The sequence below is a fragment of the Neoarius graeffei genome, chromosome 3 (assembly GCF_027579695.1).
Source record: "Neoarius graeffei isolate fNeoGra1 chromosome 3, fNeoGra1.pri, whole genome shotgun sequence".
Classification (NCBI taxonomy): Eukaryota; Metazoa; Chordata; class Actinopteri; order Siluriformes; family Ariidae; genus Neoarius; species Neoarius graeffei.
In genome coordinates, this window is record NC_083571.1 from 89,712,788 (window position 1) to 89,727,238 (window position 14,451).

At 42.4% G+C, this 14,451-nt stretch overlaps 1 protein-coding gene and 1 pseudogene across 1 annotated transcript; one reads left to right on the forward strand and one right to left on the reverse strand.

Annotated features, from left to right (window-relative positions):
• Nucleotides 1-4,795: 4,795 nt before the first annotated feature.
• LOC132882623 (uncharacterized) lies at nt 4,796-6,043 on the forward strand. Its single transcript, XM_060915710.1, has 5 exons — nt 4,796-4,866; nt 4,999-5,189; nt 5,297-5,390; nt 5,493-5,662; nt 5,871-6,043. The coding sequence occupies exons 1-5, from the start codon at nt 4,796-4,798 to the stop codon at nt 6,041-6,043; spliced, it is 699 nt and encodes a 232-aa protein (XP_060771693.1).
• A 329-nt stretch (nt 6,044-6,372) lies between these two features.
• Nucleotides 6,373-8,673, reverse strand: LOC132882624 (uncharacterized; annotated as a pseudogene).
• Nucleotides 8,674-14,451: the final 5,778 nt, after the last annotated feature.

The following is a 14,451-nucleotide window of genomic DNA, read 5'->3' on the forward strand; positions in this document are numbered from 1 at the left end:
ACAATTAACAAATCAAACACAGCTTACAATATATTGATGGCCATAATAAAACACAGCAGAGTAAAGACTTAATCTTGCTTGTGTATCTGACTGATATTATAAAGAAAGTAAATAAAATGGTCCTGGCACTTGCACCCACAACGCAGCCCCATAGACCGTAGAACGCATTTGAACAATAGACCTACCATGTGTCGACCGACCCGGCAGTGGCCCCGCTTGGCAAAAAAATAAAATAATAATAATATCAGACATTATGATCTTAGAAAACGCTTTAGTGACGAACAGTTACAGACAGTAATATGTCGTGATATTATGTTATAAAATAGTATTTTTTATTAGGCTATATATTAAATTATATATTAAATTTATCTTCTAAAATAACAGACTGTACTCATATCACAACCGGTTTATTTCACCATTGGAGATCAGATCACACAAGACATGAGTTAAATGACTCATTTTAAGGATTTAAGTAGGGTATTTAAAAGCATAGCCTAGGATTTCAAGCATATTTCAAGTTTAAAAGCAGTGCCAGCAAACATAAGTGCAATCAATTCAAGTAATAGTTAAGAAATAAAGGGTTTACAAAACAAGTTGGAGAATTAATTTTAAGGATTCAAGTTTTACTATATTCCAAGGATTCAAGTAGCAGCCATAAGTGCAATCGATTCAAGTAATGGGTAAAAATTTTAGTAAGCTTTCTTGTTTTTTTGCCATTTTTTCCACAGCGCAAGCTAATGGCTACAAAAAACCCGGTGTTCTATTGAGCGGAAGTATACACCCCATGTCCCCCCCTCCCTCTTCCCCTTTCGCATAGATTTTGTGGATATCATAGGAGAGAAATCAACAACAGATATCAAAATCAAAAACGAACACTAAACAAATTTTTATTTACTTATTTATTTAATTTATTGTTTGATTTTTTTTCCCTTTGTGATGGTCACGGAGGTGATCTGATCAATTTAAATAGCTGCCGGAACACCGAATGAAATGAAAATAGCTGCCGGATCTGACGACAGAGGTTCCGGATCTTGTTCTGTCATGTTCCGGCTCAAATTAAGCCCTGGTTGTGCTGCATCAACCAGGGTAGTCCAAGAATAATGGGAACATGAGGGTTGTTCATGACGTGAAGTTGTAGTGTTTGAATGATTGCCTGAAATCCTTAGGGTGAGCGGGGTGGTGAGGTGAGTGATGGTGGTCAAACCAGTGCCATTGAGTGTCAGGATGGTGAGAGGGACCTCGAGGGCGAGTAATGTGATTCTGAGATCCTTGGCGGTGGCGGAGCAGATCAGGTTCCTGTCCGCCCCCAAGTCGACAAGTGCCTGAAGATGGTGATGCCAGTTGTTGTACATGATAACAGGGAGCAATGGTCGGTCAGTAGGGGACTGGTTCTGAGCATTGCTCACCAGGGCCCCTTGATTAACTGGTGGGTTCATCCTTTTTAGTGGGCAGGCTCAGCAGATGTGTCCTTGCTGACAGCAGTAGAAGCAGGCCCCCATGTTCCGCTGGCGCAGTTGTTCCTCTGCGGACACCCGTACTCGATCTACCTGCATGGGTTTGACGGACAAGGCGGGAGGTGGAGAGAAGTTGCAGCTGAGGCAGCCCTTCTCTCTCTCCTCTGTTGTAGGACCCAAGCATCGATACAATTGGTGAGGTCTGATGACAGTTCCCAAGATACCATTTCATCCTTGATGACGTCAGACAAGCCATGTAGGAACGCGTCGACCTGGGCACTCTCGTTCCAGTCACATGATGCCGCCAATATCTAGAACTCGATGGCATGGTCTAGGTAGATTGGGGTACCTGCCACAGCTCCATGAGCTTCCTAGCCACTTCCTGACTGGACAGAGAGCTGTTGAATGTTTGCCTCATTTCCTCAGAGAAGTCCTTGAAGCTGGAACAAAAGGACACGTCGGCATACCAGATTGCTGTTCCCCATTCCCTGGCCTTGCCGGTGAGGAGCATGATGACATAAGTTACCCAGGAGCATTCTGTGGGGAAAGCCATGGGTTGTAGCTCCAAGATCAATGAACACTGAGACAGAAAAGATCTGCAGGTACTTGGTTCCCCGCTGTAGGGCTGAGGCGAAGGAAGTCTCAGTTGGTGGTGAGCGGTGGTGGGAGGTGAAGGAGGCAGCTGGGCAGGGGTAGGCACGGCTTGGGAGTGCTGGAGTTGTGTGGCTAGAAGGTTGAGTGAGTTGGACAGGGTGGCCAGGTTCTGGGTGATTTGCTTGAGTTCCTGTTGGTGGGTCCCGAGGAGGGCTCCTTGCTGCTGCATAGCCTTTCTCAGATGGTTCAGTTCTGATGGATCCATGTTGGCCAGAACGTACTGTTATGAGTGGTGAGATATGTGGTGAGTGGGATCCAAGAGCAGAACACAGATCAGTAAATCCAATAATAAAAAGATTTAATAGGAGTAAAAAAAAACAAAACAAAAATAATCCAGAAAAAACTAGGGACCAAAAAAACGAGGCAGGCAAGGATAAAAACGCTAGGATAAAAAATAGTCCAGACAAAAAACTTGAGACAAAAATGTAACACAACAAATATAAAAAAAGACAAAAACATAGAGCAAAAAACTGTGACAAGAATAGGCAAAACCGAAAGCAAAAACCCAAGAAGCAATAATGGCGCAGAGATGATGTGGAAAAACCAACAAGACATTCTGGCAAGGTCCCCTTCTTCTTCTTCTGTCGATTTATTGGTGGTTAACAATTGATGTGTATTACTGCCATCTACCGGGCTGAGGTGTGATCTCAAGGGATATTAATCATTGCAAATGCTTGCATGAGAATAAATCAAAACTGAGCCTGTAGTCAGACCTTGAGCAGGTCACGTCCTGATAGAATGTTCAAAAAGATATCAATATTATGTCTCGAGCAATGTGTCATCACAACAATACAGTACACAGTGAGACACAAGGTCACAGAAGAATTCTAGCCTTCTCACTGAAATAGTAAAGTAGAATGGAGTAGAATATTAACAATATTAAGAGATGTATGCTCGAGTTAATCCTTGCTCTTCTTGACGAGTATTGGTGCTCAGAGGGCAGGCATGCCCTATCAGCCCTCGTCCCACCTCACCGGAGTTTAGAGAAACTCCAGCCAAATTGTCCCATGAACCAAACAAAATCTTCCCATAAACCAGTTACGAGGATAACCAAACAAAAATCTTCCCGTAAACCAATTACGAGGATAACCAAACAAAAATCTTCCCGTAAACCAATTACGAGGATAACCAAACAAAAATCTTCCCATAAACCAATTACAAGGATAACCAAACAAAAATCTTCCCGTAAACCAATTACGAGGATAACCAAACAAAAGTCTTCCCGTAAACCAATTATGAGGATAACCAAACAAAAAATCTTCCCGTAAACCAATTACGAGGGTCCGTGTACGTCGCGGCCATCCGATTACGGTTTTGATTTAGAAAAATAAAAAACAGAAAACAGCCTGTATTTCATTTTTTTATTTAAATCAGTACACAGAAAACGGAAGACGACTTATATCCTGTTGTTCTACTTAAAATAAAAAAAAAAATAGGAAATGACTCTTCACTTGACTTTCTGTGCAGTGTAAATAATGGTAATTTGAAATTGAGAAAAAATTCCATTCCCGATTTTACTACCTAAAGGCCTTTCTTAATGACCCGGAAGCTGTGCTCTCCGCGAGCTACTCGCGACGAGAGATATTTGTAGGCATTGTTCAGACCCGTGTATGTGTAGTTGTGGCAGGTAGGCTACTATGAACAGCTACGTTTTGTTCAAGGGCGCAAAGCGACTGGCCGTAAAGGAGGAGGACATGACCGTGGCAAAGATTGGAAGGATTTTCCAGGTGCTAAGAATTTGCAGTTTAGAAAATAGTAGGCCCGCTATAACAACTAGATTGCTAGTCATCGGCTCTGTCACGCCAATAAGCAAAAAGTATCACTATCCCCACCACCACGACTTTCTCAGTTATGGCAGCTATAATTATGTAATACCGTGTGTTACATGGGCATCAGACGACACATTTCTGTTTAATTTGTCCTAAAACTTTCTTTTCTTACGTGCCTATTGCAACCCGGCTAGCCAGCCAACTAGCAAGAAGTGTTATAAAACCGTCCATATGTCCATTAAAATAACCTCAGTCATTCAGTGCAAACTTATTGGCTAATACACAGGCGTTTTAATATTGCATTGCCATATTTGGTGTATTTTTCAGGACATGAAATGGTTTCCCCAAACTTCAGATCACCAGTTAAGAGCAGCTCACAAAACATGTAGGCTAAATGATGTTGGCTGCTCAGTGGGATGGTGGTGGTCGTCTATGTGCACGTGGGGGGATAAAGTGAAGACGGTGGTGTATTAGCAAGAGAGGACAGAAAGAGGAGATGGTGATGTGTGATGGGAGCGTGGAATTAGGTGGATAGCCTAAAAATCTTAACCATGCTCATTGCTTCTAATTTTGTTCAACTCCACAGATCACTGGGGATTCCCTATATCTGACGGATGATTCCAATACGGCCCTATTCCCAGAAGACACTGGGTATTTTTCAACATTGACTCTGGTAAGCCGTGGACACTACGAGGTGCATGGCGACCCCGAGCAAAACGCCGCACACAATGCTCCTACATGCTCTACACCTTTTGCATTTAGGCGGCTAGCCTCTTTCTCCTCCTCATCTTCCTCCTCCTCTCCCAGTCCGTCAAATATACGACAGGGACCAATGGGAAGAACATTTCAAAGGTGAGCTACCTAATATCTACTGCTAAATAAAACACACACACACGTATAGGTGTGTGTGTCTCCATGATGACGCCACTGAGCACATGGATGTTAGACACCTTGTGCTCCTCTACCTTCTGCTGGAGGATGCCTTACAGGTGCACATTTGAGTTTAGGGGTGCAGTCACTTCTGTGAGATACTGAAGGTGCGTGTGTGTGTTTGTTACTGATATTTCAGCTGTCGAAGTAGGAAACATGAGCAACTGAATGTGTTTTTGTTTTATCTTCAGGTCAGTACACTTTGCTGATGTTGTTGACAACCGGCTGACAACCTCACGCACACTTGTGAATAGATTCACTGAGGCTGAAGCCACACTACAAGGCATCTCAAACAAAGTGAAAGAAGCCCTTGGCACTGATGACCCAATCACCCTCACTGACTCTCAGGGGAACAAGATTATGGATTCCGAAGGCACAAGAAGTAATTATCTAACCTTAGCTTGCTGTTTTTGAATTAAGACTGATGTTGTTTTTGTTATATGTTATATATTATGTTGATATGTTGTGATATGTACTCTGACTTTTAAGCTTCCCACTACTGGAAACAAAATTCAAGGAAGATTTATGCCTTGATGGATGAGGACTTCCAGGAGTTCCAGTCAGGGCGAAGATCAAGAACTAGGTAATACAAAATGACGTAAAGCAATTGCCAAAGTGGAAAAAGCTTTTCACTCCTTTGTTGAATAATGTATAGAACTAGCTCATTTTTTTCTGTACATTTAAGTCGCAGGGTTGAGGATAGCTTTCCAGTCCAGCAAACACTGGACCAACTACAAGAAATTAGAGACAACATAACCCGGCTGTCAGAGGTGGTCAAGACTACGACTACAGCAGCTCTGACGACTGCTGCCCTGAAGCCAGCAATGGAAGGTGTATCCTGCCTTGTTTGTAAAGGTATGAAACTACACAGCATGGACATGCTGCTGATCCATTCTCTGTAATTAAAAGTGCAAAGCAGAGGGGTGATTCATTGTGTGTAAATTGGTGAATATGAGGGGTGTTGGTGAAGCACTTATGACTTCTCATTTAGAGGGTAAAACAAATTATAACTATAATTCATTTACCATTATTACATAGTTTTCTCTTCTTTGATATTTTGCAGATATAATGGATAGACCCGTCTTTGCAACCTGTTGCAGGTCTCTTGTTGGGTGTTGGACCTGTGTGGAGCAGTGGCTGCTTACCTCTGAGCACTGCCTGAAATGCAGAGCTGAAGCTTTTAGTGAAAATATACATGAGACACTGGGTCTCTCTGCAGTGATTGTTATTTTTTAAGACTGCAGAGGCCTAATTTTGTGAGCTGCTACTGGCCTCTTACTTTTCGTTCTTAATAAATGTTTATTTTTGGACATCGTTGTTTGCACTGTTCAGAGTACAGAGGCCTAAACTAGAGTGGTTACTGAATAAAACAATTAATTCATATAAAATGCATATTTCCTTTGGCCTTTGATAAAAATGTTTATTTCTGAGCATCATTGTTTGGATTGTGCATCTTTCATAAGAACCTTCTGCTCAACCATCAAAGACATGGTAAATGGCAAGACAAAGCAGTGTATTACAATCCTGAAATTGCAGGACTAATGTTAAGGAAACAAACATTACTCTTAAGCAGCATGTTGTCTAGTGATATCAATAAGACACCTAAGTGCATTCTGAAATGGGCTAAAATTGTTGTTGACTGCACTGTGCAAAAGTGACAAGGGATCAAAGTGTGATGCAAACTCGCTTTCAGCATTTCTGCGGGCTTCCTCATTGGAAAAAGGGTCTGTGCCAAACACAGCTTCTCTGGAGTTAGTGCTGTCCCCACTTCCTGCTGGTAGAGGTCTGCTGCAATTTCACCAATAGGTAGATTGTCTTCCAAGACCTTTGCTGGGCATCCTTGACCACAGAGGAGATTTGGTATCCCCTTTCCTGTTAAAAATAAGGGCTTGATATGTAGCTATACATGCTTACTGACAAAAACAAAATAAATAAAAATGTAAGCAATGCAAGTACCTGGAATTCTGTGGGCATTCCATGCTTTCACAAAATTTGTGAGGCCAATTCGGGATATGTGACATGTTAGGTTGGATGTGCAGAATTTTGTCAAGCTGTCATCCAAACAAATTTCCTCCTGGTCACACATCTGAACAAGCGCAGTCTTCAGGGGAAAATTTACCCTTTGATTTACTTCTAACCACATCCTTTCAATTGTATGATTCTGTGCAGATGAAAAGATTATGAGGATAGTGTCATGCTACAGGCCCCCAGCACAGCAAGCATTAATTAGATTGATGTGTGTGATTTGTTTTACCCTGGTCGATGGTGTTTGAAGGTATGGCTGCCTTTCCTTGTTGTGGCTTCTCCTGGACAAATAAGATCAAGAAAAACTCCCTTCCACAGTCTACACGCACTTGGTCCCATATCCTGTAGGACATCACAGCTGGCCTGAAAACAATACATAAACATGTGGAAAATGTCAAGCTTAAATAGAATTACTAACGAATACATTGAACAGCTAACATCTATAATGGTGATCCTCTCAAGAAAGGGGGGCATATTATTTTCTTTCTTACCTGTACACTTCATCATAAATTATAATGTTGTTTTTGATGGGCATTGTTGAATGCCCAACAATCTTCTTACTGTACCCATCAATAGCCATGACATGGGTCACTCCAAACATGACCAATTTTTCATTTTGGTCAATGTGTAACTTGTGACCCACATATTCAGCATTGTAAGGCACTGGGTTAAGGTTTCCGGCACCCTATAGTAAAATAAATAAATAGATAATAAATAAAAACTGTCTCTCATTGGTATGCACACCTTTTCAATACCTTTTCAACAAGCCTATGTATGATGAGACATTGTATTTGGCCTTACTTGCTGTCTTGCTGCATGGTATGGTGGGTTAACTGTTTGTAGGACTTTGCCCACTCTGCCCTCTGAAGCTTTGACCCCTTTTGCAGCAAGATAGGCAGTCACCATTTTTCTTCCGTAGTACGACCCAGTCTGAGAAAGGAATTTTATGTTTTGATGCATTTATCATGATGCATTTATCATTATTAAGATTAATTCATGCCCCCCCCCCCCCACACACACACAAGGCCTTCTCCTTGACTCCCTCTTCCTGCATGACCCCTAGCTGGCAGTTAACTGGGTTGACTCTTTGAGCCAGGGATCTGCCCAAGGTTTCTTCTGCTCGAATTTTAACTGCCCCCCTCACCCCCCAAGCAAGCCACATAGGCTCGCTCGTGCCCTTTGTTCACATCATTCATCGCCTTTACATCGTCCACCACCACCACCCCCACCACCCTCAGTGCAGCCCAATTTCACTGCATTTTTTACACTCAGTAATTATGTATGTTACAGAAAATTCCCTTGTATGGCCTACAAGGTGTGTTGTGTGTTGAGAAGATGAGATACTCTGCATATGCACAATCATGTGTCAACTATGCAACTGTGCAGCATACTAAAGTAATTCTAGCCTACTGACAAAAGAATAGTATAAGCGTAGAACCAGGGCTCTGGTAGACCATCAACCATCTTTGGTTGACTTTTTTTCAATGAGGGGCACTTCCAGCTGCAGTGTGTTTATCGTTGCCATGGCAACCATAATAAGGGCATGTCAAAGATACAGCGCTACGCGATCTTTTGGAATACCGGAACATAAAACATTTTTATTCACACTGTGACAAACACCACACCTCTTCAGTAGCTTTCGCCACTTCACTTTCCAATTGCCTGTCAGGGCAGAAATCCTTTGCGCCAAGTCCTTGCTCTGTGCACCACCGCCATACATTCCTCTCTGAAAATCCTCTTAAAGAACCAAAGTGACCCGTCAGTGCTGCAGCAATATCGGCACATGCCATCCCACTTAATCTCTTGTGTTTTATAAAATCCGAGTACTGATCTAAAGACATTTTGGATCTAACAGTTGGCTACATACAAATGTCTTCTCCGTAGAGGTGGTATTCTCAGGTTTTGTGGAGCTCGCAGAAAAGCACAACTTCCGGGTCATTGCAAAAAGTCCTCAAGGCAAACTCGGGAATGGAAGAAGCAATGTTTTTTTCTCAAGTCCAAATTTCCTTTTTTCCACACCACCCAAAGTCAAGTAAAGAGCCTTTTCATGTTTATGTTTTTTTAGATTTTAAGAAGAACAACAAAATATAAGTCTATTCCAACTTTCTGTTCATTGATTTTAAAACGAAAAATGAAATACAGGTCGTTTTCTATTTTTTATTTTTCTAAATCAAAACCGTAATCGGATGGCCGCGACGTACACGGACCTACGAGGATAACTGAACAAAATCTTCCCGTAAACCAATTACAAGGATACTGATTATATATATATATATATATATATATATATATCTCATCTCATCTCATTATCTCTAGCCGCTTTATCCTTCTACAGGGTCGCAGGCAAGCTGGAGCCTATCCCAGCTGACTACGGGCGAAAGGCGGGGTACACCCTGGACAAATCGCCAGGTCATCACAGGGCTGACACATAGACACAGACAACCATTCACACTCACACCTACGGTCAATTTAGAGTCACCAGTTAACCTAACCTGCATGTCTTTGGACTGTGGGGGAAACCGGAGCACCCGGAGGAAACCCACGCGGACACGGGGAGAACATGCAAACTCCACACAGAAAGGCCCTCGCCGGCCCCGGGGCTCAAACCCAGGACCTTCTTGCTGTGAGGCGACAGCGCTAACCACTACACCACCATGCCACCTATATATATATATATATATATATATATATATATATATATATATATATATACAACTAAATTCTATTTGCTAGTTGAGTCTCGTCTCGTCTTCTTCCGCTTTATCCAGGACCGGGTCGGGGAGGCAGCAGTCTAAGCAGGGAAGCCCAAACTTCCCTTTCCCCAGACACCTCGGCCAGCTCCTCGGGAAGAACACCGAGGCGTTCCCAGGCCAGCCGAGAGACATAGTCCCTCCAGCGTGTCCTGGGTCTTCCCCGGGGCCTCCTCCCGGGGGTACATGCCTGGAACACCTCCCCAGGGAGGTGTCCAGGAGGCATCCGAAAAAGATGCCCGAGCCACCTCAGCTGATTCCTCTCGATGTGGAGCAGCAGCGGCTCTACTCCGAGCTCCTCCCGAGTGACTGTGCTTCTCACCCTATCTCTAAGGGAGCGCCCAGCCACCCTGCGAAGGAAACTCATTTCGGCCGCTTGTATCCGCGATCTTGTCCTTTCGGTCATTACCCAAAGCTCATGACCATAGGTGAGAGTCGGAACGTAGATCGACCGGTAAATTGAGAGCTTCGCCTTTTGGCTCAGCTCCTTCTTCACCACAACGGACCGGTAAAGCGACCGCATCACTGCGGAGGCTGCACCGATCCGCCTGTCGATCTCACGCTCCATCCTTCCCTCACTCGTGAACAAGATCCCGAGATACTTAAACTCCTCCACTTGAGGCAGAACACAGCGGCTGGCTGTTGGGACATGGAATGCTAGTTGAGTGTCCTTTAAATACTGTGTTAGAGCTGTTACTGCTGATTGTGTGAATGGCTGACTTAATAAGTTGTCTATAGTTACAGATTTTCTTAATGTTCTCCCCATCTTCTGTCTTTCACTGGAATACTGTGTACAGTGTATAAGAACATGCTCAACCTTTTCTACTTCTCCACAGTGTGCACAGGCCCCAGAATGATGTTTCCCTATTGTATATGACCCACTATTTAGACTTGTGTGTCCTATCCTCAGCCTCGTCAACCAAACCTCCTCCTGTAGTTTCAGTTCACCACCCCTTCTAAACACCACCTCCTTTTGTAAATTATATAGATGCCCTCCTTTCTCCTCTGTATTCCATCTCTCCTGCCACATTTTGTTGATGTTGTCTTTAATTATTACTTTAATTTCTGCCTTGCTTAATGGGACTTCTAACTCAACCTCATTTGCCTTGATGGCCTCTTTGGCCATTTTATCCACTTTCTCATTACCCTCAACCCCCTTATGAGCTGGAACCCATGTGAACTGAATAAAAGTTTTATGTTGATTAATCTTAAATACGAGATGGTTAATTTCATCTAAGAGATCTTGTCGGCATGTAGATTTCCCACTCTGGATACTATTTAAGGAAGACATCGAATCTGAGCAAATAACTGCTTTACTAGGCTTTGCCTCCTCCACCCACTGCAGGGCCAGTATAATAGCCATCATTTCTGCTGAAAAATTTGACAAGTGATCTGACGTCCTTTTCCCAATACTTATATTGTAGCTGGGGATGAATACTGCTGCTCCTGTCTTACCAGTTTCGTCTTTAGAAGCATCTGTATATATCTGTGTCGTGTCATCATACATTACTTCTAAATACTGCTGTACATTCTGGTTTGCCATCTCCTTAGTTTTCAAATTTACAATAGGGAAATAAAATAACCAAGGGGGAATGATTGACCTTGTAATTGTTTTGCAAAGAGGAATGTCACTGATCCCCAATTGATCTGCCTGCTGATTACCATCCCACCCAAAACTGGGTACGGGTCGACCATACTCCCAGCATTCCCTTAGTACCTGTTTGGTTGGGTGATTGTCTTCATGACCCTGTAGGTTTAGCCAATATGATACTGATAATTTCAGTCGCCTGAGGTCCAGTGGCATCTCCCCTACTTCCACCTGAAGTGCTGGGACTGGAGAGGTCCTGAAGGCACCACAACATATACGGAGGGCTTTGGCTTGTATCTTGTTTAGCTCTAACAAGGAAGTCTTGGCTGCTGAATTATATGCTATACATCCATAATCCAATACTGGTCGGATTAGGGCACTATAAATTCTTTTCAAGGATGTGCTTGATGCCCCCCAGTCATTCCCTGCTAAGCATTTCAGAATATTAATTCCCTTTTTACATTTGTCTATAACCTTTTGAATATGATTTTTAAAAGAAAGTTTGTTATCGAACCATACACCAAGGTATCTTAAATTATCCGTTTGCTTGAGTGGCTGCCCATACAACCTGAGGTCCACTGTAGGGTTAACCCTTTTTTTTTGAGAAACATATAACTTGTGTCTTTCTCATCTCATCTCATTATCTCTAGCCGCTTTATCCTTCTACAGGGTCGCAGGCAAGCTGGAGCCTATCCCAGCTGACTATGGGCGAAAGGCGGGGTACACCCTGGACAAGTCGCCAGGTCATCACAGGGCTGACACATAGACACAGACAACCATTCACACTCACATTCACACCTACGGTCAATTTAGAGTCACCAGTTAACCTAACCTGCATGTCTTTGGACTGTGGGGGAAACCGGAGCACCCGGAGGAAACCCACGCGGACACGGGGAGAACATGCAAACTCCACACAGAAAGGCCCTCGCCGGCCCCGGGGCTCGAACCCAGGACCTTCTTGCTGTGAGGCGACAGCGCTAACCACTACACCACCGTGCCGCCCTAACTTGTGTCTTTTCAACAGATAAATGAAACCCCCACTCATGTGACCATCTTTCAACCTCGTTTATAGCTATTTGCATTCTGTTCCTTAGACTATCAGAATTTCGGCCTCTCACCCACAGTGCTCCATCATCTGCATAAAGTGCTCTACTGAGTCTGGAATCAATATTGTTAAAAACATCATTAATCATTATATTAAATAGAATTGGGCTGCAGACGCTACCCTGTGGGGTACCATTTTCTATAGCGTAGATTTTTGAATGGCTTGCTCCAACTCTTACCTCTATGGTTCTATTCCTTAAAAAATCTCTGATCAAATTGAACATTTTGCCTTCTATTCCCATTTTATTCAATTTAAGTAAAAGACCCTCTTTCCACAGCTTATCATATGCTTTTTCAATATCAAAGAATGTTGCCAAGACTGACTCCTTATTTGCTTGAGCTTTCCTAATTTCATTTTCTAGGCAGATTATTGGATCCATAGTAGTACGGCCATTTCTAAACCGACTTTGATGTGGAGAGAAAAGACTTCTTTTTTCAATCTCGTATACTAACCTCTTAGTTATCATCCTTTCCATTAACTTACAAAGATTAGATGTTAGTGCTATAGGCCTATAGCTTTTGACCTCTGCTTTATCCTTACCTGGTTTAGCTATAGGTACCACTACTGAATGTTTCCAGCTAGAGGGCAGCTTACCTTGCTCCCAAATTTTATTATATAACTTTAAAATCACACTTTTAGCCACATCAGATCATTGTTCAATCATTTTGTAACAAATTCTATCTTTACCTGGAGAGATATTTTTAACACCCACTAATGCTCTTTTCAGTTCAAATAATGTAAAATTATCATCAAGTGCGCCCTCACTTATATCTTTCTTTCCTAATACATTTCCATTATGTTCAATCATTTTTGTTCTCCATAATAACTCTTCATTTGTTAAGTTTTTAGAGCTATGCACTTTAACAAAGGCCCTAGCAAGCATCTCTGCTTTTTCAGCATTATTTACTGCTTCACCATCACTATCTTTAATTACTGGTAAAGAGAAATCCCTTCTTATTCCTCCCATCTTTCTGATCATTCCCCATATCTCGGAGACCTTGACTTCTGATCCAATATTATTACAGAAACTCCTCCAGTAATTCCTCTTAGTTTCCCTTATTACTCTTTTAGCTTGAGACTGTGCCTTTTTATATAGAATTAAATTATTGAAGGAATGATTAGACTTCACCATTCTAAATGCTTTATTTCTGGCATTGACTGCTTTTTTACATTCATCTGACCACCATGGCACCATTTTCTTTTCCCTCATCCCAGAAGACTCAACCAGAACCTCTGGCAAGGTCCCCTTCTTCTTCTTCTTCTTTCCGATTTATTGGCGGTTGGCATCCACTATGGTGCATTACCGCCACCAACTGTATTATTGCAACATTGCAATGAGGTATGGAGCTTCAATGGAGGAGTGACAAAAAAAAAAAAAATTAACTAAATCCTGTCAAAAATGCCAGTATTCTTCAGGAACATAAGAACAAATCTCCAAGCTGACGGTACTGAAAAGGCAAATAATCTCTCAAGAGAGAGACTGGTCTCCCCTAGTTCTTGAACCTCTTCTAGTAGAACGCTTCTCTGTCTACTGTATGCTTGGCATTCTAACAAAACATGTCTAACAGTCTCCATTTCGCTGCAGTTAACACAGTGACCTGTGGCATGCTTGCCAATGATGTAGAGGTTATGATTTAATCTAGTGTGTCCTATCCTAAGTCTTGTTATAACTTGCTCTTCTTTCCGACTCCAAGTATCCTGTCTTCTAGTGGGAACCTTTTTTTGTACAGTGCGCAGAAAACTGCCCTTACTCTCCCTGTCCCACTGCCCCTGCCATAGTCCTAGCATTTTAGTGACTATGATGGTCTTAACTTCTGCTTTACTCAGTGGGATATTAAACTGTGCCTCAAATTTTAAAGCATTTTTGGCAAGCTGGTCTGCAACCTCATTCCCTTCAATACCTGAGTGAGATGGAACCCATAAGAAATTAACCAGAATATCTTGCTGATGCAGTCTGAAGAGACTTTGAAGGACATCGTACAGTAGGTCAGGTCTACAAACTGACTTGCCATGTAGAATACTGGTCAATGCTGACATGGAGTCAGAACATATAACATTATATCTAGTTTTAACCTCTTCAATCCATTCCAGTGCGAGACAGATTGCAAATAATTCTACTGAATAAACTGCTAGGTGGTCAGACACCCTTTTTGATATTTCTTTGTTATATTTTGGG

Bases quoted from the DNA above. Each gene is read 5' to 3' on its own strand.
- LOC132882623 (XM_060915710.1), top strand. From the start codon at position 4,796: ATGACGCCACTGAGCACATGGATGTTAGACACCTTGTGCTCCTCTACC. The intron at 5,190-5,296 runs GTAATTATCTAA...CTGACTTTTAAG, and splicing joins GGATTCCGAAGGCACAAGAA to CTTCCCACTACTGGAAACAA. The intron at 5,391-5,492 runs GTAATACAAAAT...TGTACATTTAAG, and splicing joins GGGCGAAGATCAAGAACTAG to TCGCAGGGTTGAGGATAGCT.